We start from the raw sequence: 25131 nt of genomic DNA, 5'->3' as shown, positions 1-25131 counted from the left end.
TGACGAGCTTCAGCCAGGGACATACCGACTTCGGCAGTTGGATGGAACTGAGTTGAAAAATCACTGGAACGCTGATGTACTGAAGAAATATCATGTGTAAACCCTTCGGGGCAGAACAATCTTTGTAAGTACGTTTTGAATTAATGAAGGGCCTTGGAGCCACCATTTATATAAATATTTGCAACTTTTTATTCTTTCAAAGTTTTCTTTACTCTATCTACTCTTTAAGGGTTTTTATTCAGCCTCGTCTGAAACCTTCGCCTTCGGGTAACTGGGTTTCAGATTGCTGACAAGCCCGTCTTTTTAAAGAACACTGGTCTTTCAGCTGAAGTCAAACTTCAGTAAGACTTGTTCTCCAAAGACGTGAGTCCATGGACAAGTCTGGGATATTGCCTTAACTGAGCCTTGTATCCCAGAAAGCCATTATCCGAAACATTGCCTTCAGTTGGCCCTGTGTTTCGGATATCCATTTTTTAAAGATAGACAGGAAATCAAGGATAACAACAACTGTTGGAAATTTTTTATTTAGCCTCGTGTGAAACCTTCGCCTTCGGGTAACTGGGTTTCAGATTGCTGACAAACTCGTCTTTTCAAAGAACACTGGTCTTTCAGCTGAAGTCAAACTTCAGTAAGACTTGTTCTCCAAAGACGTGAGTCCATGGACAAGTCTGGGATATTGCCTCAACTGAGCCTTGTATCCCAGAGAGCCATTATCCGAAGCATTGCCTTCAGTTGGCCCTGTGTTTCGGACACCCATTTTTTAAAAGATAGAGAAATTGCTTATTCAGCCTCGTCTGAAACCTTCGCCTTCGGGTAACTGGGTTTCAGATTGCTGACAGACTCGTCTTTTTAAGGAACTCGGATCTTTCAGCTGAAGTCAAACTTCAGTAAGACTTGTGCTCTAAAGACAAGAGTCAACTTCATCTGAAAGTTAAAGAAACAAAACCCAGCTCAGTAATCCAAAGATATGAATCTTCAGATTTCTGAGGGGACAAGAGGCACTACCAGTGCAAGTTTATGTTCAGCAGAATTCTTCAAGCCGAAAGCTTTGTACTTGGCAAATTTTTGCGAAAATTTCAAAGTCCAGGAATAGCAAAGCATTCAAAATAAGACAAAGCAGTTGAAGAAAGGAACATCAGATTAATGATTCATGCTCAGAAAGTGAGCTACAAGTTCAAATAAATTAAAGACTATATCGGCAGCCGCCCACAAGCGGAAAATAACAGCTGCCGAAATACGTACAGAAACAAAAATAAACTGTTTGTACGACAAGGCAAGCTGAAGCAAAAAACAAGGCAAAAAATTCAGAAAGCGGCAAGTCTAAAGTTGAGCGCACGATGAACCGCAAGATTCTGAAGACGACTGCCCGAGTTCCTATGCTTCAGCCCGAGGATCAGGCTGATCAGCATTGTTGGGCCCCATGGTGGCCTCAGCCCCAGCAGCAGAAGAAGCAGGCTTTGCACTCTGCTGAGCCTCCCTTTCCCTCTGTTCAGCCTCCAACTCCTTTCTCTCAGCTTCTTCTTCGGCTTCTTCAGCCTTAAGGATTTCAGCTTCGATTGGAGTTGCATACTTCATGTGAGGGTCTTCGGGATCCTGGACCCATTCAGCACATTTGGACCAGTCGAGCTCCGGCTCAGCATGTAGGCAGACTCTCCGGCACACTCTGAACCCGTTTCTGAAACCCATTTCATACTCTTCTTGGGTGTAGATGCGGACCTTGAGTAGAGCCTCAGCATCAGCCAGCTTCTTCTTCGTCTCCTCCAAGTCCTCCTTGGATTTCTTTAGCTCATCAGCGAGCTTGGAGGAAGACTCTTTCTGCTCGTTCAGCTCCTGCTGAACTTGGGAAGCCTCGGTCTGTGTTTGGGTCAACTTATCTTCCTTGACCTTCAGCTGATCCTCAGCCTCTTGGAGCTTAGCTAGTTGAGCTTCAGCGGCAGTAGCAGCTTCTGAGAGTTGGACATTCCGAGCATGGAGCACCTCTTCAGCAGCCATTCTGCTGGCTTCAAGAGCTTCCAACTTCTGCTGCACTTCAGCTTGTGCAGCAGTTTCTTCTTGGATTCGGCTCCCAATGGCAGCTTTGAATTTGGAAATATCCACTCCCATGTGCTCCTGAAGGAATTTTTCCCCTTCCATCAGTGGGGGGAAAACTTCCTTCTCCATAGCATCGCAGAAGGTCTGAAGGGCTTCAGCAGCTTTCTTTTCATACTCTTCACCCTTCTGCTGCTTCTTTTCAGCCGCTGCCTGCTTCAGCTTAGCAAGCTTTAGCTCTTCCTCAGCTACCTTCTTGTCATGCTCAGCAGCGTCTACCCTATCTTGTAGGGTATCTATCAGCTCTACAGTAAGAGTCTGATTTTGCACAAACTGGAAACAGGGGCACAAGTCAGCAAAAAAAAAAAAAAAAAAAAAAAAAAAAAAAAAAAAAAAAAAAAAAAAAACAGAAGAGCTGAATTGAAAAAGAGATAAAGGCAAGGAGAGAGAATCACCTGCATCATCAGCAGTTGGTTAGACCTAGCTGGGTCTGGAACTGATCTGCTGGATTTGCCCATCCCAGCAGTGGCCTTCAGCGACTAGATCCTTGCCCTATCTACTTCGGACATGCCAGCAAAATTGCCGAAGTAGGCTGCAGCACCTTCTCGGTTCTGACCCCATATGAGGTCCCAGATGTGATCTGGGATTGGCATTCGGGGGGCCGAGAAACCCATTTCTCCAGACTGCAGCATCTGGAAGGAAGGGAAGGATGACGATGAAGCTTCTTGAGTCTTGGATGGCTCGGCATCCTCCTTCTTCTCAGCAGAGTCAATTATTATGACCTCTGCTTCTTCTTCAGGTGTGAGGACGAAAGCCTCAACCTCTCTTGCAATGTCAGCTGTGAAACCCTCAGCGTTGGGCATCACAACATCCTCATCTCTGTGCTCAGCAGCACTCTCTTAAACTTCCTCTTGAACCCCTCCCTTAGGATCGGGAGTTTTCTGATCCACCTCCATCTCGGGAGGTGGCGGAGGGGTCCTCGGAGGTGATTGAGCCGGCGGCCGGGGAACCCTCGGCGATCCACCGCCTTCCTCAGGTTCCCTTATCTCGATGCCGATGGTCATCGGCCTCCTCTGAAAGTCATGTGGGCCGATGATGGCCATTCTTCGTCGCCTTTTTTAAAGCGGCTGCTCATCCATGTCTGAGTCTTCAGACTCTTCTTGTACCTGGTCTTCGGGACGAGCAGGGGCTTTACCCTCTCTCTGTCTATTACTCTCCTCGGACTGTAAAAGACAGGGGGGGATGAAGAATATGAGTAACAGCAAAGAAAGCAACAGCAAAGCTGAAAAGCTAAGTCTAAAAAACTCACCGAAGTCTTCAGCAAAGCCTCGTCTTCTTCAGCTGCCCTAGCTGCAGCTTCTTCTTCAGCAGCCCTGGAGGACCCCTCTCCTCCTTCACAAGCTTCAATAACCCGTGCAACCTCTTCGGCTGTACGGGCAGCTTCAGCTTCTTGGTCTAACAGCTGAAACCAGGGATCCCTCTTCTTCCACCAAGGCTTCTGCTTCTGCTTCTGATATAGAGCAACGACCTCAATTTGGAAATGGGAAGAGTCTAGATGGACTTCCCTATGCTTCGATTCAGTGATAGAAGGGGCTCGATCAATTACAACTCGTTCTCGGTTAACGCCGAGACGATCGTAGTTAATGCCGACGTTGGTCTCGTCACGCTCTGAAAAAAAGAAGAGGGAAAAGATTAGTTCAGCTGGGTTGGCACAGCAGAGAAGTGCGAAGCAAAAACAGAGAAAAAGAGATAATTAAAAGGCCTCGGCCCCAGCCGAAGAAGCTTACCATCCCTAAACTTTCGGCTGAGGCCGACAGCTGCTAACATGTTCTCTTGGAAGACATAATGCGTATCGGGGAGCCAAGTCTCCGGGATATGCTGCATTCGACCGTTGCCCCCCGGGTTCGGCCGCTTGCCGAAGATGTTCTGTTGATTAAGGTTCGGATCTGAACCGTCATCTTCGGGGGGACCCAAGCTTCCCATGTCGGGATCAGGCTCGGCAAGATACCTGGGAGCGCTGAAGACGCAAGGGTGGTCCGGGTCCGTGGGCGCCCTAACCCAGATCCATTGACCTCTCCAGTCCTTGTCTGAAGAGTCGTTCGGCCACATGGTTAGGTACTGGGGCCGAGACTCAATCCGGTACCACCCAGAACCGCCCATTATCCGTCCAACTTCCACAATTATTCGCCCAACCGCCGTTATTTCCTTAATTGCGGTTTAAATTCAAATTTCTTGGATTAATTAAATCATTTACTTCCCTCCTTTTCTGATTAATCAAACCCGACCCGTCATCCTTCCAAATCGGGTCTGGGGGGCAAGTTGTTTGGGTCCAATTTAGTCCAATTGGGCCTAGACATTAAATGATCCAATTAAAAGCCCAAGGTCAAGGTTCAACTCTCCAATTGCGCTAAAGTCAAGATCAGTCCACAAGGCATGTCAATTGGGCCAAGACCCAAATTCTCCATATATGCAAAGGTATAAAAGCCACCAATATTACATTCGTACAGATGGATTGATTCACACAAAGCCTCAAGCAATTAATTCTCTTGCATAGCTTTCTCTCTCTACACATTGTACTGACTTTAGCATCGGAGGGGCCTTCCTCGGCAACACCCCCGAGGCTAGTTTACGTGTGTTTGCTATGCAGGAAACCTTCGGCCCAACGTCACTTGGACCGAATCCAGTCTTCACCACTTCAGTGGGCCTTCGGCGAGGCCCCATTGTTTTCACCCGAAACATTTACTACCTCACTATTGTGAGTTTTTCCTTCAGGATCTTGGAGATAAAACTCTGGTTCCGCCACTGACCTGTATTGTTTAACCCCTCATCGCTTGTTACCATCACAGCGGTTGTAATGAGCGCAGTCCATCTGTTTTCCCTGCCTTCCAAAACAATACACTATTCTCATCTAAATACTTTGTAGTATTCTGTACACCATTTGTTTTCAACTTATCCACGATAAATCTTTCAGTAATTATATCTGATATTAGCATTGTATTCAGAGTTTCTGGAGCTCAAAGAGTTTATGTATTACTTACAAATGCTTATAGGTTATATAACCTACAGTATAATGGAAAGAGAAAAAACGTAAAAAAGGGCCATCCGAAGAAATGAAAAAAGAAAAGAAAAACATGTTCAACACTCCAATTAGTATAAGACATATCCTATCAGTATAGCTCATAGTACTCAAGTTATATATATATACAGGTAAATAAAAGAAAAATGTGGGTAGTAACAGTACTCATAGAGGCTTCAGAAGGGGGTAATCTTCAAGTAATTCTCTCTCTGACAATGTATCATTTTCATTCTGAGGAGTCCAAAGCACCTCTACTGCCTGCAAGGATTTTATTATCTTTTAAAAATACGCCCAAGACGATGGAACAATAAATCAGATAAGCTGAATTTGTTCCCACAGAACTTGCTCTTACTTCCTTTTATGCAAATTATCTTCTTGTGTTCAAATTTTAACGGATTGAAAGAAAATTAAGCAGGATTACTTACCATGGTTTTACTTGACGGGATGGATCCAAGCTTTTGCAGGGCTTCTTTCAAATCCATGCTCCCGTTAATGGTAGGCATTTTAACTACTCCTTCAGCAGCCACCAAAATGGTAATCTGAACAAATATTGACATTGGCATTACAGAAATAGAATCTCACATATATTGACATTGGCATTAATAAAATCTTGAGTGGTTAAGTACAAGATGATTACTGTTCCAAAAAAAAAAAAAAAAAAAAAAAGAAAAAGTACAAGATTATTAAGTCAAAATGAAGTTTCATTAAACTCCAACAAGTACCCTTTCAATTTGCAGTGGGGAAAGGGGATTAAGTTTAAAAAAAAAGTTCAAAATCAAATGACAAGAATGTAGCAATAGCCAACCATGCTATGAATACGATGCCATACTTACTAGCAGAGCCAAAATAGACTTAAAGCCGCGGAAAAACTAGAATAAAAAAGGGAAATATCACCTCTGTTGGTGAGACTCAAAAAGCTTCTATAACTAGTTAAATACGCACAATTTTTTAAGCACCAATGGCTAAACCCAAAATCTATTGTATATCAAGGACTCAATGTCCAATGGCACAATTCTCTTGTGAGTTTATACACTAAGCATTTATAAAATACAAGAAGAGGCTTGGCTTAGTTGGCCAAGTCTCTCAAATTCCAGGTGAGAGACCTGGGTTCAGAGGCGTAGCCAAGATTTTTAAGCTAGGGGGGCCGATGGTTGAATTATATAAATATATAGCTTATTATTATAACATTTTTTTCCTGAATTGCAATTTATGAGTTTTCAAATTAAAAAAATGCCAATAATAACAGATTTCATGTTAAAATTATTGACAATTTATTTTCTTATGTATAAAACCAGAGTAAATTCACTTGTTGACTATCAACCACTCACTTTAAATTAAGAGCTTCTTATTTCATGATTATACCCATCATATTAATAAAAAAAAAAAAAAAAAAAAAAAAAAAGGTGATGTATAGACAAATTATTATATTACTGAACTAGTAGACAAAATTATCCAATTCTATAGACAAATTAATTAGACAAAATTATCCGATTGAATACAAGTAGAAGATTGAAGAATTGAAAAGATAATTCACTTATGGAAGAGTTGAAGAACTTTAGTATAGAATTTTGGCAAAAAAAAAAAAAAAAAGAGAGGAAAAAATAAAAATGTTGAAAAAATATTAATAATAAATCACTAAGTAAGATCAAACCTTGAACCTATGGGGAAATGGTAAACCCACTTACCACTAGGCTACCAGAATTTCAACAACTTATATGAAATTATTAACATATATACTATTAACCTGGAGGGGCCGGTTAATAAAATTAAGGGCCGCGGGTTTGAGCTAGAGGGGCCGGGCCTCTGGGAGCCCCACCTATAGCTCCGCTCCTTCCTGGGTTCGATTCTCATCAAACTCACCTTGGGAGGATTTCCCTTATTCCCCCCTCTCAAGGTTAGTGTTTACCTTACCAATTTTACAAAAAAAAAAAATACGTAGTAGGAAAAAAAAAAAAAAGTTACAGGTGAATTTAATTGTTTCTTTCATAAGACAGAAGAATTTCTATTTTTCTAGAATGAGAACTATTGAAAATTTAGCAAATTTCATCACCATTCTCAATTTTGCTAAAGCATCTAATTAGCAATTAGAAAATGGCCAAGTAGAAGAGGCTTATTTAGAATAAATATGGCTTTTAGCAAGCTTTATATTAGCATTTTGGTAAGTTTGCGTCTTTGAGCCTAAACATCAAAAAAATATGTTTGGTAAATGACTTTTCAATAGAAAAAGCTAAAGAAAAGTTAAATGACAGTTTTTACCAAACTGTAGTCATTTCAACAACCAAAAAAATGTTTTATCAAACATCTTTATTAACTCAAATAATACAAACAGCCCACTAACATGATGGCAATCAATTGTAGGCTAGTTCACTTGGCTTGTTTGGCAACTGTTTGAATCAGCTATCGATACAAACAACCCATGACCATGATGGTAGTCAATTGTTTAATGCTGGTCAACTATTTGCATTAGCCATAAATAAAAATGTTTCGTAGAAAATAAATTGCTGGTTGTTAGATCTTAGATGTTACTATGTAGTAGTAAGCAACTTGTACACTTTTAGCTAAAAAAAGTGCCAAAGAGCTGCTCTTGACAGCTTATTCATCTTGGCTTATTGAAAAACCATTTACCAAACATTTATTTTAATTGATTGACCAAAATATCACACTAATAACCAACAGAAAAGCCACATCAGAAACAAAAGAGAAAATGCTAATCCATCCCCCCCCCCCCCTTCCCCCGGGGGGGGGGGGGGGGGGGGGCAGAGTTACTCAATCAAAGAGCAAGCAATTACTAAATTCAGCATAAGAAGTTATCCAATGATTAGTTGATTACCACTATGTACTCATTGCTATATCCACTGGCTCTCGTGCTTCTGGTGCTCTGCCTCTTTAAGTTATTCACATTTACGAGTGTTTCTTCATCAAATTTACCACGTTCCTCAATGGAAAGTTGATTGAACCTCTTTTCTCCCTCCTCAATACTCTTTTTGATGTCAACCTGATGATTGTCAAATTGAACATATCAATTACCCATTTTATAAAAAATAAGCAAAGAAGCATCAATAGGTGAGGTCACAAAAATTGCTGCATTAAGGAAAAGATAAAGCAAAAAAAAGAGATAAAAAAGTAATACCTTGGCATAAATCTGAATAACAAAATAATAATCAGTTATCATATACTAAGGGCAAACAGGCAAAGTGATCCAAATCCCAATTCCAATCCCAGCCCCAACAAAACCACGAAAAGGAAAAAGAAAAAGAGGAAGGGAGAGCTTACTCCTCTTTTCTACCTCAGTCACAAACACCTCCCTACAATTTATGGGCCTATGAGAACCACAGCGGTTTGGATCAAAGGTAAGCCTTACATAGGTGCTTCCACAAATTTTGAATATGTATATCATAAGCAAATTGGAAAAAAAAAACTTGAGCCATCATTTTAGAGGTAATAGACTAATAGCTAATTTCCTCTCAGATATTCTTTGTTGCCAGAAGAGAAGCTCTGGATTCTGATGGTTGTGAATTAAGTCATACACCTACATCCAAAATGGCTTTAACATATCATCATCCAACAACTCTAGATAATTACATCCATTTACTATCCCTTTTCAATTATTCAGGGTCAATGGAAAGGGGTATGAATAGCCAGCAAGCAGGTTCAACCTTTCCGATGGTCAGGAAGGCCTTAGGATGAATGGTTAAATAAGAAGTTCAGAACAAATCTTCATCCCCAGGGGGCCAATTTTTCAAAGCAGTAATTCATACCATGGAAAATTTCTGAGCATATACGACTAAGCGATAAGATATAGTGTGCGCACAGAGTCAACTTGGTGGTAATGTAATTCCGATTGTCTTCCTGTTCTAGAGAGTTTCTCTAATATTGTACCAATTAGCATATTAAAACTCCTCATAAAGATACATTCAGTGATTTCACCAAAAGCTTTTGATGAACATTGAACAACAACAATGAACAATGTTGAAGTCTTATTCCCAATATGATGGGGCTGCCCACATGAACCAAAAAATTAGGCTTCAGTGATTGACAACATCAATCCTCTCCCTTCACTTATCAAGTGATATACACTTCCCTAAACTTAATTTCCTCAAATCATTCTTAACTCTCACCAATTAAGTCATCTTTGGCCTCCCTCGGCTGGTTTAAAATTCCCATAACCCCAACTGCCCACTTTCTTAGTTTCTTATTCATCTTCTTGGTTAATGCTCCACAAGCTGATCAACATAGATGACTCTTATTTCAGCCTCAAAGCCCTCAATGGTAACCTTTATTCCATATATCTTTAAACTATATTTTATTTCTTAAGCTGTTCACACAAATTATTTGAACAAACAAATTTCAAATACTCCTAAAGGCCAAAATTCCAACACATAGAACTACGATTGTCTAATAGCCAGCTTATAGAAGTTTCCTTTTAACCTCAGAGGTGCTACCATCACGCAATATCCCAATTGTTGGTCTCAAATTGATCCATCCAGACTTAATTCAGTTAGTGGCATCTGGTTTTAAACTGAACTCACTTTTGGTGAGCTACATACAGCTAACAAGCTTATTATCTTGAAAGTTTCCATGAGATGAAATTGTGCAGTAGCGTGCTAGTATAAATCAAACCAAGTCTATGGCTTATGCACTTAAGCATTGTTCATTATCTCAAAAAATATTTTCAAAAATCATAAATTTGAGTAAGTTCAGACTTCAGGTAAAGAACCAATTTGTAACAAGTTCAGGTATGTTCAAAAGGCTTTGAGTTGGGGAAAAAAACCCCAAAGCCTTATATCCTTGCAATTGATCAAGATACTAGTGCATACCCACTTTTATGATGATCTCTAATCCCATTCCCTAAGAAAAAAGGGACACAGGATAGTGGAAGTAATCGCCAGTCTTTCTCTTTTTCAGACACATTAGCTGGACTTGATATCAATTCAATGGTATTCAGCTTCAGCTATCAAATTTAGGGTGAAAGAACTGTAGGCCAAAGGAAGCATAAACAAGAAAGATAAGCTGAGTAACCAGCCAGCCTAAATAAAGAGTAAAAGTAGAAAGATGTCTCTCAACTTACAAAATCTTTTGATCAACAGTCGGATATCTATTCAAAGCAGTAACTAAAGCAAAATGTCCTTCCTGTTACACTCCTTTGATTTCACACCGGAATGACTAAACTTTATTCTATGGAAACATACCGTATGATGCAGTATTCCCACTGCTCCCTCTCTTTTTACTGATTCTAGCCTCATATAACCAGGTCTGAGTGTCTGACATGTAATTATAAGACGGTGACCCACAAGCTTCTACAAGACACCAATTAGTCAGCCATTCTTGATACCAATTCTGGTCCTTTTAATCTACCCCCCTGGTCCCTGTTCATGAAGTGGGAAGCTGATTTCACTACCATCAATGAACCTTGCAAGGACATTAGTGCTGGAATAGTGTGTGAATTTTAGAGTATCTGGCAGCCGATATATAGGAATGTTAGTAGCCAGTCCCATCACTAGCATTATATTATATCAAGTGTCTCCACAGTGTGGCCAGCACAAAATCAAAGTAGGGGGACACTGTGTCACTGTCTATTTTCTTTTTCCCAATCAATAGGTTTCTATTATTTTGCAGAAAACAAAATATTAGCATACTCGGTACTCAACAAAAAAGCATTTAGCAAAAAATGAATGTCACAGCTTAAACTCTTCAACTATGAGAACAGAATTATACGGAGTAAATATGAAACTAATTCTTATTACTACGTATATCATATCGAAAAAAATGATATCAGATATTAAATACATAAATTCTTTCAATAAATGATGTCAATTAGCATATCAATTAAAAATAACTCGTCTGAGTGTAATAATTAATAATAAATAATAATGATAATAAGTTTTAATTTCTGTAACAGAAAATCGTTCCCAATCCAAAAGTAAATCAACTCACAGATGAATAAGCTGAGATGCAATAATCAGGATGACGAAGCAAGGCCAGCATTGTTTCTGCAAGCATCAAAATTAAACAATCTTGCATGCGTAAGACAAAGTTAATATAGAAGAATAGGCTTTCAACAAAACACCCACACCCCCTCTCCACCCAAAAGAAAGAAACAAAGAACCGTCAGCTAAGACCTTAAATAGCACGCCGAGAAGAACAGAAAAGGAGAAAGCAAATACAGTAAAGCCTCCCATGATATAGGAAGATGAAGCAAGAAGTGAACTAGATGACCGATATGAATATATGATAAGCTGAAAAAAGCAATTTTCTAGCAAAAATATCACAAAACAGAAAGATCATTGTATTTATTCTTTTCAAAATGGGCAAAAAGATCACAGAGTGATCAAAGGTTTGCAGATAATGAAACTAACATGATAATATTTTGAATCATCATTAGAGCACTCAATAAATTCAAAATAAGTGATTCATAGTGAAAATTATACTGTATAATATTTAACTCAATACCATTAAAACCATAGCTAACAAATCTAGTCATTCCTCCTACTCTCCCCCCGCCCCCCCCCCCCCCCCTCCCCCACACACACACACACATACACAGTCCCAAAAAAAAAAGGAGAAAGAGCAAATTAAAGAACACAGTAAAAAGCTACTTTATCGATAAAGTATTCACACAAATATAATTGGGAAAAAAAATTAAGAAGCTGCTAGTCAGCTGCAAATCTGAGGAATTAGTAAATATTCACAACCCACATTAGTCTACACTTATCGGCAATCATAGTTGCAACCCCTTAAGCCAGCAGTAGCTAGTTGCTATGATTAAAAAAGGAAAAAGAAGAAGAAAAAAAAAAAAAAACACTTCACTGCCACTTACTTAAAAAGACAATCCGGCACCCTTACCATTGCTATTCTAATCAAGCCGAAACCAACTAAACACTACACAGCTGTTGTCCTCTCAACTGCCAATAAATAAATCAACAAGGACTATAAATTGCAAGAAGATTATACAGCAATTCCAAACCAATTTTAAAAAGGTCTAGGCAATATCATGGCTTCAAGTAATACCCATAGATAGGACTCATAGGAGGCATTTACCCCCTGCTAGCTTCACTCCCTAATTTCATCTTAATAGACAACAATCACATGCAAGGCACACCATAGCAATACTAAGAAGTTATATAATTACATGCCACAGAAGCTATACACTGCCATGGAATGAAAAATCACAAATGGACATAGTACTTTAAGCAGAGAAAGATTAATGTCAAATGAAGAATAGAATGCTATACCCACCTGTTAAAACAAAGTTTAGACCCTCTGGGGTTGATGTATCAGCAACTTCAGCAATCCGGTTGAGATCACTTTGAAGTGATCGTGCCATGCCCAACAGTCCAACCTAAAAAAAATCAGAACTAATGAATAAATAACAGCAATAATATGGACCAGAAAATTCAAATCATACATTCAATAAAGGGCTAAAGGCTATATTACAATACTTAGAAACATGGTTCAATACTTCCAAAAATAGTCGAGCCAATTTTCTGCAAATAATGCATGCGAGGAGGGCCCTGTTACAATACTTAAAAACATACTTTAACACTTCAACAAATGGACATGGTGGTTTCAAAAAAGGTTCAGATGCACAGTACAGTTTTACCCCTAGCCAACGTAACCAGTAAAAAGGTTGTTGTTTCAGGAACAAGTGAACCACAAACAACCATTTTAAGGAATAATTATAAGCAACATAAGATTCCTATGAGTACTTAAATTAAGGTGTAATCCCAAATCTATTAAAGTCTTCCACGTCAAATATACAATCATCTAGAGTCCTATATAAGTTACATGATTTTCCAGCTCACTTCCAAAATCATAATGCTCTTGTTCTCAACTTCTCATCCCAATTACCAAGTGAAAATATCACAAAATATCAGCACTATTTAAAGAAAGCAAAAGTGCCAATCCCTCAAGCTGTACTTCAAGCCCTCCTTATCCAATTCCCAAGTTATTGAACTAAAAGATAGCAATACACTAGTCAAGGCTACTACTCCCTGCATCCCACTTTAACAAAGCCACAATTTACTTTGGAACGTCCAAAAATAATAGGCCACTATTCATATGTAGTAAGCAAAAACCATAATTTTTCCCATATTAATCTTACTAATATTAGGTTTAAATCTGCAGTATCTTAATAAGATGATTGTTCTCAATAGTCACAAAAGTTTTCAAGGGATATATGGTATATCAAGCCAATTTCATAAAAAGACATCTTACCAACTAGGGCCTACTAAAGTGTCCGGAAATAGAGTAATAAGTTAAGCATCCCAATACATTCTTGTCTAACTCTAAAATTACCAAATGAAAATCAGGGAAATGATACACAAAGTAAAACTCTTTATGTATTTCCAAACATCCATAGTTGAAATTTAAATGAGTTCTTTCCAAATTAGAACATAAAAAGCTACCACTAAAATATTGATCAAGCTAAAAGCCAAAGTAGAAACTTAAATGAGTTATTTCCAAATTAGCTCATAAAAAAAGCTACCACTAAAATATTGATCAAACTAACAACAAAAGTACAAAAAACACATTACCTGAAGCTTGATCACACTAGTTCTCTCAGTAGCAGTCATAACCCCACCATCAGACCGATCAGAAAGGAACCCAGAAACCAAAATAAATGCAGCAAATCCCATCATAATAAAGAACAAACTAGAACCAGCTCCAACCCCAAACGCCGGTCCAACATACAACCCAGCACCTCCAAATGGCGATGGTGCGAAATACGGTACCGATTGTGAAAACCCGGGACTCGAGGGCCGAACAGTGTAGCTCTGAGACCCTGACATTGACGATCTTGAAGAAAATGATCGCCCTCCCATTCTCCCACCGGAAGCCGCCAAAGCAGAATTTGGGTCATACATTAACAAAGCACCAACTAACAAAGCCGCAATTGCAGGCTTCTTAAGCGCCTTTAAGGCCTCAGAAATCTTATCAAGAACAAACCCAATTGAATTTAGGGTCTTCTCTTTGATACCCAGTTCGGAATCGGGAGAATTCGGGTTTTTGGCGTCGCATTTAGGGGTAAATTTGAAGGGTTTTGGGAAAATTTTAGGGTTTATAGAAGGGGAAGAAAATGGGGTTAATGAGGTTAATCGAATTGGGTAAGGACGCAAAAGAGGGGTGGATTGAGGAGAGAGAAAATTAGGGTGTTTAGCCGTGGTTAATGCGGAAGGTTCGAGAAGTAAGGCAGTTGCCATTGATGATGAAAGCTTGGATTTTGAAGGTGAAATTATTAATTTTTTTTTTTTAGGGGTTTTAAAGGGGAAGATATTTAAAGGTGTGTTGAAGAAGATGAACCAGAGAATCGAAGTAAGGTGGGAAATGGAAGAGTGGTGGGCTGCTGTCCATGCAAGCGCCAAAAATGAAAAACCTCATCCTATTTGTATTTTGGATTTTAGATTTTACTTGTAAAAATAATTACAGTATAATTTAATTTAAAATTAATTTAGAAGCCTAATTGCACGTGACTTCTCTGAGGAGCACGTGGGATGTGGTGTGATTTGGAATTAGAAATTGGTTAATTGGACTAACAAATAACAACTACTACCTCTGTTAAATATTATGATTACTCCCTCCGTCCCAAAAAGAACGACTCATTTGGGTTGATTACGCGGGTATTACGGAAGTTAAGTTAAAAGAAGTAAAAGTATATTGGAAAGATAAATTTACATGGGGTTTGTATAAAAAAAAAATAGAGAGAAAAAGTAATAAAATAACATGGAAAATGAAATTTTTATATGGGAAAGCTAATTTTGCACAAATATTGTTGCAAATTGGTGGTGTTTTAATGCAAATGGGTCATTCTTTTTGGGACAAAGTTTTGGCCAAATGGGTCGTTCTTTTTGGGACGGAGGGAGTAGTTGCAATTTTAAAATATTTATATCTCACAAATAATATCCCAAACTTGCAATTAATACTCAATGGAGGTAGTAATTCCATCACTCACTAGTCACTAGAGTTATTATCGAGGGTCAAAATTCTCTAAAATGCACCTAATCGCAAATTAAATTGTCTATGTGTAATAGATTATCCACTCTTCAAAATTCTTATTTAGGGAATTAATCTTCCTCCTCGAATTTTGTAATTTAGGCTCTGTTCAATTCATTTTAAAATAATACTATGTAGTATTCAGTAAAAATAAGTTCAATTCAGTAAAAATATAATTTTCTTTTGATATGTAGTAAAAATAGTGTCAGTTTAGTTCAATAAAAATAATTTTTATTTAGTAATATTCAGTAATTTCATAAAACAAATATACTTGAGAATCAGTAAAAAATTTGTAAGCTTTAATCAATAAAAATAATCGGTAAATCCAAGTTGATATGTCATATTAACGAATTTTGTTGATCAGGTGGCAAACTTGTAAATATGAACGCTACTATTCATTATTTTAATATTACTTTTGCAAGCTGTTTTATTGTTTTCAAGTTGATTGAAAACGACATGTTTCTATCGTTTGGCAGCAGTAACAGTGAATTGAAAGTGGGCTTCAGTTTTCATTTTCTCTATCTTTCTCAATCATTTCCCCCCTCCTTCTATCGATTAATAACACCAACAAAGCAACAAAATTATCAATGTAAATTTCAGTTATCAATTGCACAAAAAAATGAGGTAATTTCTTTTTAATTTCTTTTTAATTTAGCTTCAATGGTGAACGGGGGAGGGAAAGCTCATCACCTACCCTTTAGGGTTAACCATACCTTTTATTTCTCAATTTGTTTTTAGGGTTTTCAGTTAATTGGTATTGGTGATGTCAAAATTGAAGTAGCTTGAAGATGAGTGGGAGGAAGAAGAAGATGTTGGTGTTGATGATGTCCCAGTCCAAGTAGCTTGAAGATTTGTGGGAGGAAGAAGAAGATGAAGGTGGGTGAGGAAGGGGAAAGATGACGAAGGTTAACGTCACTTAAAAGGCCATCCAATGAAGTTTGCTGCAAATGACGCATATATCCCTAACTTATAATTTGAGAAGACTATAATACCCCAAGATAACGGAAAACGTTTATCAAGTAGATCAACTGAGTGTGGCTCAAAAATAATTTCAGCTCAACAAAAATAATAGTTAATGGATAAGCATTTCACATCGACGTACATAAATATTTAGCGTCTTCAAGAATCATTAATGGTGATAGCAGAGTTTTCTTCATTCTCCTCCATACGCCCTGCTCCCCAAAAACGAGCAACAGTGACGTTCACAAATCTTTTATTAGACTAGAAAAACGGCCATAGGATAAGCATGGATAAAATTCCAGTCAAAAGCCATCTAGATTAGCTTTCCAAATTTCAACAGAAGGATACATATTTTCTGCCAAAAAATGCTTATAAATAGAGGAAAACTCTCTCAGTAGCTTCTACAGACTTACAAAAGAAAACGTATTGACCTTTGTAAGCTGACAAGATGGTATTCCATCTGCCTTCTTCATGAGGTAGTCCATCTTGTAGTTGGTACAAGTAATCAACTTCAAGACTGCTTCATCCTCACTTCAACTTGTGCCGAAAAAGTCAAGTGTGCTAATGGTTGATGAACAATGCAGGCCTAAACCCAATAACCCATATCACCAAAGCTCGAATGGCAGGATGATACCCATTTTTGCATTTTGCTTGTCAAAATAAACAAGAACTGCAGGATGTCACTAACATGCTGATTCTGTACCAGTTTCATGTATAATTTAGATCTCTTGAAGATTGATACAATATGAAGACACATCCTGCACTAGACATGCAGAAAACAAATTGAATTGCTAAAATTGCTTAGGAAATAGGAACAAGAGACTAATTTAAACAGGATGGATGGGTAAAGATCTGCAAAACTACTGTCCAGATATTGTATTTGGAGTGAGAGAGAGAGATCTTGCAAAATTACCAGAAGGTTATACAGAGAAGTTGCTCAAAAGTATCACATTTATGGACAGGAAGACTCCTAATGCAGCTACCTTTGCCAAGTCAGACTGTGTGAGGCAATTTATTATTAGCTGATAATAATGATAATCATCTCTACATAGTACGGGATCCTGGTCATTCTTTTCTGTGAATGCTGTCAGAAGATGTCCTGTGTTCCCCTGATGCCTGTTGCCTTTAGATTCTTAGTTATTGTCCTCCATGCCAGAAGTCTTTGGCAAGATCTGTCTAAAATTCTTTAAGCTCTGCAAGTAAACAGATCAATTTGATTATTTGAAACTTACATATTGTGACCAAGACTTACAAAAAAAAAAAAGCAGCAGCCTGAAGTAAAAGTAGGTGATCAGCGGAGATGTGATAGCTATGATGTCCATTGATGTGATGACTACGGAACTATGATGTACATATAAAAACAGTAGGTAAAAAGGAGAATGGTTGAATCGTTTAGGCTATCAAATGATTATTCTTAGCTTCACACACAAAGCAGTGAGGTAGTGGTTCTCAAAAAAAATAAAAAATAAAAAGCACTGAGGTAGTGGACATACATAATTATGCAACGGTCAGGTAGGATATATTGTACAAACAATCTGTCACACAATCAGATTGACAAGTTGGAGTAAAATAATTGTAACGAAAGATGAAAGAAAATTCTGCATATGGCAAGCTGTGGTTCAGTTGTAAAAATATTTTATACATACCTTGTTTGCTTCCAAGTCCTGTTTGATGAAGAATTTCTGATCAACGTTGCTGACATCGATCAATGAATAAACTCATGAGAACTATTTGGTCCTGTTTTTCAAATCACATAAGGCAAAGCTAAGAGGGTTGTTCTTGCTCCTTCATTCCCAATCTTTCTATTCAGGATAATGCTCTATATTGTGCAATAAAGTATTTCACAAGTCCTTGTGAAGCAAGAAGAAAACAGAGGAAAGAGAGTAGATTCCACTCTTACAGCAAGCAATGGATGCACTTGGGTGCGAGGCCAATAAGGACACTTGACGTTGAAGAAGTACTGCCAGCCAGCTGAAGTCAAGGCTTCGTTGTTACTTAGGACAATGGTTTCCAAGCTAGAGACTAACAGTCACTCGTACCCTTTCCTTTAATAGGCTCATAAGCTTATGGGCTTCTGGGATTTGAAGATCATAGCTACATCTTAAAATTTCTTACAATTTCCTCTGATGAAGAAACAAGAGGTATGACAATCTTACTTTCTATTGCTTCCCAAGGCCTTGATTGAGCCCTAAAATTGGCACCAGTTGTATATCAAGAAAAGGTATACCTCATTTACACTGAATCGAATTCACAAATCTTATATGCATCATCAGACAACAGTCAACTGCAGAACATGCAGCTCGCCTACATTGAGGATCAGCTTGGTGAAAGGCGTAAAGCTGCCATACAGCAATGTCAGATACATCCATTGGTTGATGGAGCAAACTAACAAGTGAAGAACTTTTAAAAGTTTGATATCCTTTGTAATAAAGCACACATCCTTCATACAGAGCCCACTTCCATAATATTGAAGACTCCAGTAAATAGCAGCAGATGACTGGAATTAACAAAATTGATCAAGCTTTCCTTTCGAGCATCATCGTGTTGTAATGAACAAGTAGTAGTAATTAGTTTCTTTGAACCATTTCCTTGGAAGGGAGCCACTTTAAACCCTGGGCAAGTCATTAGAATCAACAATTGTCACAAACTATACACCCAAAAGAAAAAGGAAAAACAAACATCTGAAAAATAAGGACCGGCGGTAAATATCATTAAGCTGCAACTCTACATGGACTAAAATTATCCACAAATACTGAATTACTAGATCTCAGACTGGCCATATTTTAGAAATTTTGCATCTTTGACCAAAGATGAAAGATCCAGACGGCCACACACATTTATCAGAGAATTTAGTTTTTGAGTATCTGACATGGGCACTTTTGTTGATCAAAAGACTAAAGGTATGTAAGATATGCCAACAAAGGGTGCAACAGATAACTAGAGCTGTCTCTGCATTGTCAGATTTGTCACTCTAAATTGGCAAGTCAGCTACTAAGCAAATTAGTAACAAGTTAATATTCATCCTAGAAAAATGACCTTGAAAACAAATTTGTATGGTCAACTATAGAATTGTGGTACCTTGAAGTTCTAGAATATTTGGAGAAGTTGCCAAAAACCAACAATAAAGGGCTCATTTGGCAATACTATCAGTTGTGGTTTTATGATTTTGAAAGTCACAAGATCTAAATAGAATTATGAAATAAAATAAGTTAACCTACACTAATGAACACAAATTCTGACAAAAATGTTGATAAAGAACAAGCCCTAAGATTCACATTTGAAAACAGCGACCTTAAAAAAGACAGGAATATTTGTCAAAAAGACCTTTTATGTTACCCATTTTGTGAGAAAGGACCTTTAAAAAAAGGTGGAGAAAAGGACCTTTTATGTGTTTTTATATCATGAAATGGGACCTTACATCAAAAACATATATGCCTCTGTGGTTTTGTACATAAGTGTCTTGCTTCTTAACATTAAGGTTCAGGCAATAACTTCAAAGATAAATAATTTAAAATTGTACAAAATTTAGAAACTTAAGAAGTTTAATAAATCAAGCCACTTTAGAAATTGGAACCAGGAAAATAGCAACTTCATCAACATTCTTTAAGCACACAACGAAAATTATAAATGCAAAGGTAAGAAAAGAGGGAGAGAAGAAACAAACCATCAGGCATGTGCTATGTGAAATTTGAAGAGCTTCCTCCCAGCGATTTGATTTGATGAGCCCCATGATAAGGTGGAAAAATACACTTGGCTCTGGAACTCCTCCATTCCTTGTCATGTCAGCAAACAACTTAAAACCTTCATCAACTTTGGATGCAAGACACAAATTCTCAATCAGTGAGGAATAAACATGAGCCACTGAATGACTGGGGGCAAATGACGATATCTCTTTACACAATTGTACTGCTACATCCAGTCTTCCTGCCTTACAAAAGCTATCAACTAGAATTTTGTAAACAGGAGCAATAGGCACGAGCTCATTATCACTTAAAACGTCTAGGAGACCTAGGGAGACAATAAATTCTTGGTTGAATCCTTCGATAACTTTCTGATAGCTTGCAACATGCATAGGCCAATATGTCTGCTTCATCTCCTCCAGAAGGTCGTGAGCCTTATCTAGAAGGCCAAAAGAGCAACAGTGATTTATCAAAACCCTATAGGTCACATAATTTGGAGCACACCCCTTCTCATGCATCAAGTTGAATAGCTCAAGGCATCTCTCAATTTTACCAGCTTTCCCAAATCCATCAATCATTGCAGTATAAGTCACAACATTCGGACTGCAACCCTTTACATCCATCATCTGCATAAGCTTATAAGCCTCATCAGTCTTTAGTAATTTACACAACCCATCAATCATCTCAGTGTAAATTACAACATTAGGGGCGCAATCACTTTCCAGCATTTTCGATAAGATCGTTAAAGCAAGATCCATCCTTTTATCTTTGAACATCTTGTCAATAAAAGAGGCATAAGTGTATATGTCAGGACTGTATCCACGTTCAGACATTTTTGTAAATATCTCTTGTGCTTTATCAAGCTCCCCCACCTTGCAAAATCCATCAATCAAGGCATCATAGACAATGTTATTTGGTTCACAACCATCAGCAAACATTGCATCCAGTAAGTTGTGAGCATCTTTTACCTTGTGTGCCTTGCACAACCCGTCTACCAAGGCTCCATAAGTGAAAACATTAGGTGCATTAACATCAGAAGAATTTACCTTAAAATACATATCTACATCAGGTAAATTTTCTTGTCCTCTCATCCTAGCATATATTTGGCTAGCTTTGTCAATGTTTCCAGATTTGCAGTAACCATCTATTAAAGCAGTATAAGTCACAACATTTGGTACACATCCATCTGATAACATCATTTCAAATAGCTCATTGGCTTCACCTATCCTGCGTGCTTTAAGGTACGCATGAATTAATGTGGTGTAGGTCACCACATTAGGAGAACAACCATCTAAAACCATTTCGTTGAACCACTTACGTGCTTGGACAATAAGACCAGCCTTACAGAACCCATCAATCAGAATAGTGTAAGTATATACATCTGGAGTAATACCTGATCTTTTCATTTCTTCAAATAGCAAAAAAGCCTTCTGTACCTGTGAATTATTGCAAAGGAATTCGATAACCTTTGAGTATGTACTGTTATCAGGCACAAAACCCTTACTCATCATTTCTTGAATAACATTATATGCTTTGTCAAACTTCCCAGCGTCACAAAGGCATCTGGAAAAGCTGCTTACATTAACCTTATTTAACACCAATCCCTGGTCAATCATTTCAGCATAAACTTGCTCTGCCAATTCTAAATCATATGAATTAGGTAGCTCCTTACAACAAATTCCACCAATTAATATGTTATATACCAGATAGCCGGGTTGGCAACCACAATTTGCCATATTCTCAAGCAACTTGTATGCATAAAAATAGTCACTTGAAGCGCAATATGCATGAATAAGTGAATTAAATATTCTACGATTAGGGTAACATCCTTCAGCAATCATCATGCTTAATATTTTCTTACACCTACCCAGCTTCTTTTTCTTCAAACACCCACAAAGCAAAACCCTGTATGTTACTACATTGGGCAATGAAGAGCTGCATCTCATTTTGTTCAAAATATCCATGGCTTCATCAAAAAGAGAAGCTTCACATAAACCAGATATCATTGTTGTATAAAGTTTTGTGTCGGGGACAAAGTCTTCCTTCTCTACCAAGTCCAGGGCTTCACCGCACTTTCCAGCCTTGCACAGAGCATATGCAAAAGAATTCAACGTAGAGATATCCATTTTAAACCCAACATTTGACATCTCTGAATGAAGTAGATGGGCAGTGTCTAACCTACCAGCTTCTACAAATACCTGAACAAGAACATCATATGTTGACTTAGATGGTTTGTGACCAAAATCCTTCAGCCTCCCAAGCTCCTCCAAGGCCACATTCCACTTCCCATCACGGCAACACTTCCTGACCAGAACATTAAGCAAGTTTTCCAGAACCCCCCTATCTTCGTCCTGAATATCTTGAAGAAAATGCTTGGGTATCCTATCATTCTGATCACACCCCATTACATCCAACAATGCATCATAAACAGGAGTAGTATGACTATACCCAACTTGCTGACCAGCCCATAAGAAAAACTGAACACTCAGCTGAGGGTTTTTAATAAGCTTCATCACATCAATTAATAAAGATTCGCTCAATTTGTCCCTAAACTTCCGAAGAAAGTTTTGGGTTTTGAACTCAAATACATTGCTACTCTCATTTATTGCACCTGAAATCAATAAAGCATCAGCTGAGAAATTACCCTGCTCTGCTACCAGCAATGAAGAATCCGAAGAACCCACAATGCAGTCACGCAATTGTGAGAATTCTTTGCTGGAAAGTGTATCTTCATGATAGTTGCTTGATTTAGAGAGAGCATCAGAATCAATCAATCCTCCAAGGGTATCTGTGGAAGAATGGTCACTGCTGCTCAAGAACTTGATGTGGGCGCATGAGAATCGGATGATACGAAATTGGCCGAAGATGAAAGAATAAGAGTTTGAAGAAAACGTTGAAAGCAGCGGAGATGACTTGTTTAGAGTCAATCCCAGCAATATTTTGCTCATTCTTTGGAGGATAAGGGGCATAGAGTCATGATCACCACAATTCTGCTCAATATTATTTGTTGGGTGTTTTGATTACACCTAAAAAATTCACACAACTGATAAATTAATGGGGAAGAACTGAAAAATAAAAAAGAAATTAAATAATAAAATTCCAAAGCATATAGTAGGTTGCATCACTAATGTAATGACCCATTAACAATGAATAAACCCTATATGCAAAACTCCAATTCAAGCCTACTTACATGTAAATTATAATATGACCAACAATATTTCAAAGCATATAGTATTTCATAACATTGAATTTGTTACATACTACTACATGTGTTCATTTGATTACCAAACTTGTTATATCCTATTCCTATATTCTCCATAATCACGAAGCTATGTTAATGTCAGGCAGATTCTTCCCTTAAATGTACAAGAAACCACAAAAATGTAGCAAATTTGTGGGCATATTGAAATTTGCAAGTTACCCAATACAAACTATAAGCTAAAACTCAAAATCAAAACCCCAGTACACCCATTATTCCCAAAAATAAGCAAAGTTATTAAGAATTGAAGGGAATCTAACCTTGATTTGAAAGTCACAGGTTGAGATATACTGCAAGGTGGTGGTAGAGATGGTGGTGCCGCTAAGAAGACGGAGGAACTGACCGTAATGTTGGTGTTGGAGGATAGAACGATGGCGGCGTTGGTGGGGGGAAGCCGGGAGGGGTTTAGAGCATATTTTGAACTAGTGTATGCTCACTCTTCTAATTACTGCTTCCTCCGTCTTTTAATAAGTATTATAGTTTGATCAAACACGTATGTTGAGATATGATTTTGACCATAAATTTTTCTAATTATATGTTAGTGAAATTATATAATCATTCATTATTTGGATTAAAATCGAAATTCAATCCAATCAAATTGAATTGTTGATTTTGATAGGATCTGAACTTTATATTGTATTGAATTGGATTGATTTTTTTTATCCAAAAAAAAAAAAACCGAAATATGAAAAAAAATATATAAATAAGAATTTTTAATATTGATTATATTAAACTATGTTTATAATTACATTAATCATGTAAAACTATGTTTTCAATACTCATATTAATCATGTACAACTATATTTTCAAGAATTGATTTTACTCATATTAATCATGTACAACTATATTTTCAAGAATTGATTTTATATAATTGTATTTTTTATTTTATAATCACATTTAAGCTCGAAAAACCAGCAACTTATTTTCATTTAGATTTTCATATCAAATCCAAATAACCGAATTTTAATTCGGATTGGATTTAGGGTCTGTTCACATTTACTGAACTGAATTGATTGGAGTTGAACTGAACTAAATAGAGCTGAAATGAATAGTTTATGAGAGAAGGAAATTAGGAGCTGAACTGACTGGAGCTAAACTGAACTGAAATTAAGCTGAAGTGAACAGACCCTTAGTGAGAAATTTCGGATCAGGTTGGATTTAATAATTGAAAAATTAAAAGTATTTCGCATCGGATTAGATTTGGGCTAAATCCAAACCGTAAACCAAATGGATGCCACTATATGTAATATGACTCATGATCAACAGTGGGGCTCGATTTTAATGAAAAAATTGTTGATTTATTAACGAAAATATCATGTGATAAATAAAATTGTTTATCTTAGTGATAAACTTGTATAGTTGTATTTCTCGATTTTCAATTACTATATATAAAAAGATCAACGGGAAACAATTTACACGATAAAATAGGTTGGATTAGTGGTAAGACTTTTGAACTTCATTTTCCTTTCCTTTTGTACTAAAGGCAGGAAAAATAAGTTAGTGAAATAATGGAATAATACAAGTTTGATTGATTAAAAATAACAACCAAGTCCCAAAAAAATTAAGGGGTTGTTTAGTTACAAAAAGAAAATGGTGGAAGTGGAAAATCATGGAAATTTGAAAATGGGTGAGTTGTTTGATTGACAATAAAAAACGTAAATGTGGGAATTGCAAATTTATGGAAATTTTGACTTTCTACAAAACATTGGAAGTTAATTAACTAACCCTCTAGGTAAGTCAAACTTCCCATAATTTGTAACTTCCTTCATGTCAACCAAACAACTTTATACAATTCCCATAAATTTGATATAAAAATTTAAATATTTAATTCTCCTGAAATACAAATTTCTATAGGAAGTAAATTCCCATGGCGATCAACTGACACCTAAAATATAGAGGTAACAAACATTGAAACATGTGTGATGTGTTGAGTATTTTTTTAATGCAAACATAAACACCAGGTTACAGTCGTTACACAATACAACTATTTTTAATCAATTATTATCCCAGCAAACAAACAGGCTGTAAAAGATGAGGGAGCCCCAGTTAATCTCGGAGATTAACATTTCAGTTTATCTCTCCTCACAACTTTATGCATTGATCTCTGTGCCACTTTATTATTTTCATTTTATCATTTA

General features: G+C 37.3%; 2 protein-coding genes across 4 annotated transcripts; both read right to left on the bottom strand.

The window, feature by feature from the left end:
- Window positions 1–5139: 5139 nt before the first annotated feature.
- On the bottom strand, window positions 5140–14436 carry LOC145628893 (FLUCTUATING-LIGHT-ACCLIMATION protein 1, chloroplastic-like). The gene is made up of 6 exons (XM_081681326.1): window positions 13639–14436; window positions 12341–12443; window positions 11039–11094; window positions 7935–8099; window positions 5530–5643; window positions 5140–5362 (listed from the first exon to the last, which is right to left on the bottom strand). Exons 1-6 carry the CDS (start codon window positions 14302–14304, stop codon window positions 5270–5272), a joined length of 1197 nt encoding a protein of 398 aa, XP_081537452.1. The 5' UTR covers window positions 14305–14436; the 3' UTR covers window positions 5140–5269.
- A 1777-nt stretch (window positions 14437–16213) lies between these two features.
- LOC145626662 (uncharacterized) lies at window positions 16214–23390 on the bottom strand. 3 transcript variants are annotated; one of them, XR_014111050.1, is made up of 5 exons: window positions 23254–23390; window positions 19719–22760; window positions 17701–18666; window positions 16968–17247; window positions 16214–16817 (listed from the first exon to the last, which is right to left on the bottom strand). XR_014111050.1 is itself a non-coding variant. In XM_081679128.1 (3 exons), exons 2-3 carry the CDS (start codon window positions 22701–22703, stop codon window positions 18622–18624), a joined length of 3030 nt encoding a protein of 1009 aa, XP_081535254.1. In that variant the 5' UTR covers window positions 22704–22760; window positions 23254–23390; the 3' UTR covers window positions 17302–18621. The 3 variants fall into 3 exon arrangements, 1 of the variants encoding a protein (XP_081535254.1); XR_014111049.1 differs by having other exon boundaries at window positions 16214–16812; XM_081679128.1 differs by lacking the exons at window positions 16214–16817; window positions 16968–17247 and having other exon boundaries at window positions 17302–18666.
- Between the last annotated feature and the right edge of the window lie 1741 nt (window positions 23391–25131).

Source organism: Chenopodium album, chromosome 4 (assembly GCF_948465745.1).
Source record: "Chenopodium album chromosome 4, dcCheAlbu1.1, whole genome shotgun sequence".
NCBI lineage: Eukaryota > Viridiplantae > Streptophyta > Magnoliopsida > Caryophyllales > Amaranthaceae > Chenopodium > Chenopodium album.
Note: the sequence above shows the minus strand (reverse complement) of the source record. Positions and strands in the feature narration are given on the sequence as shown.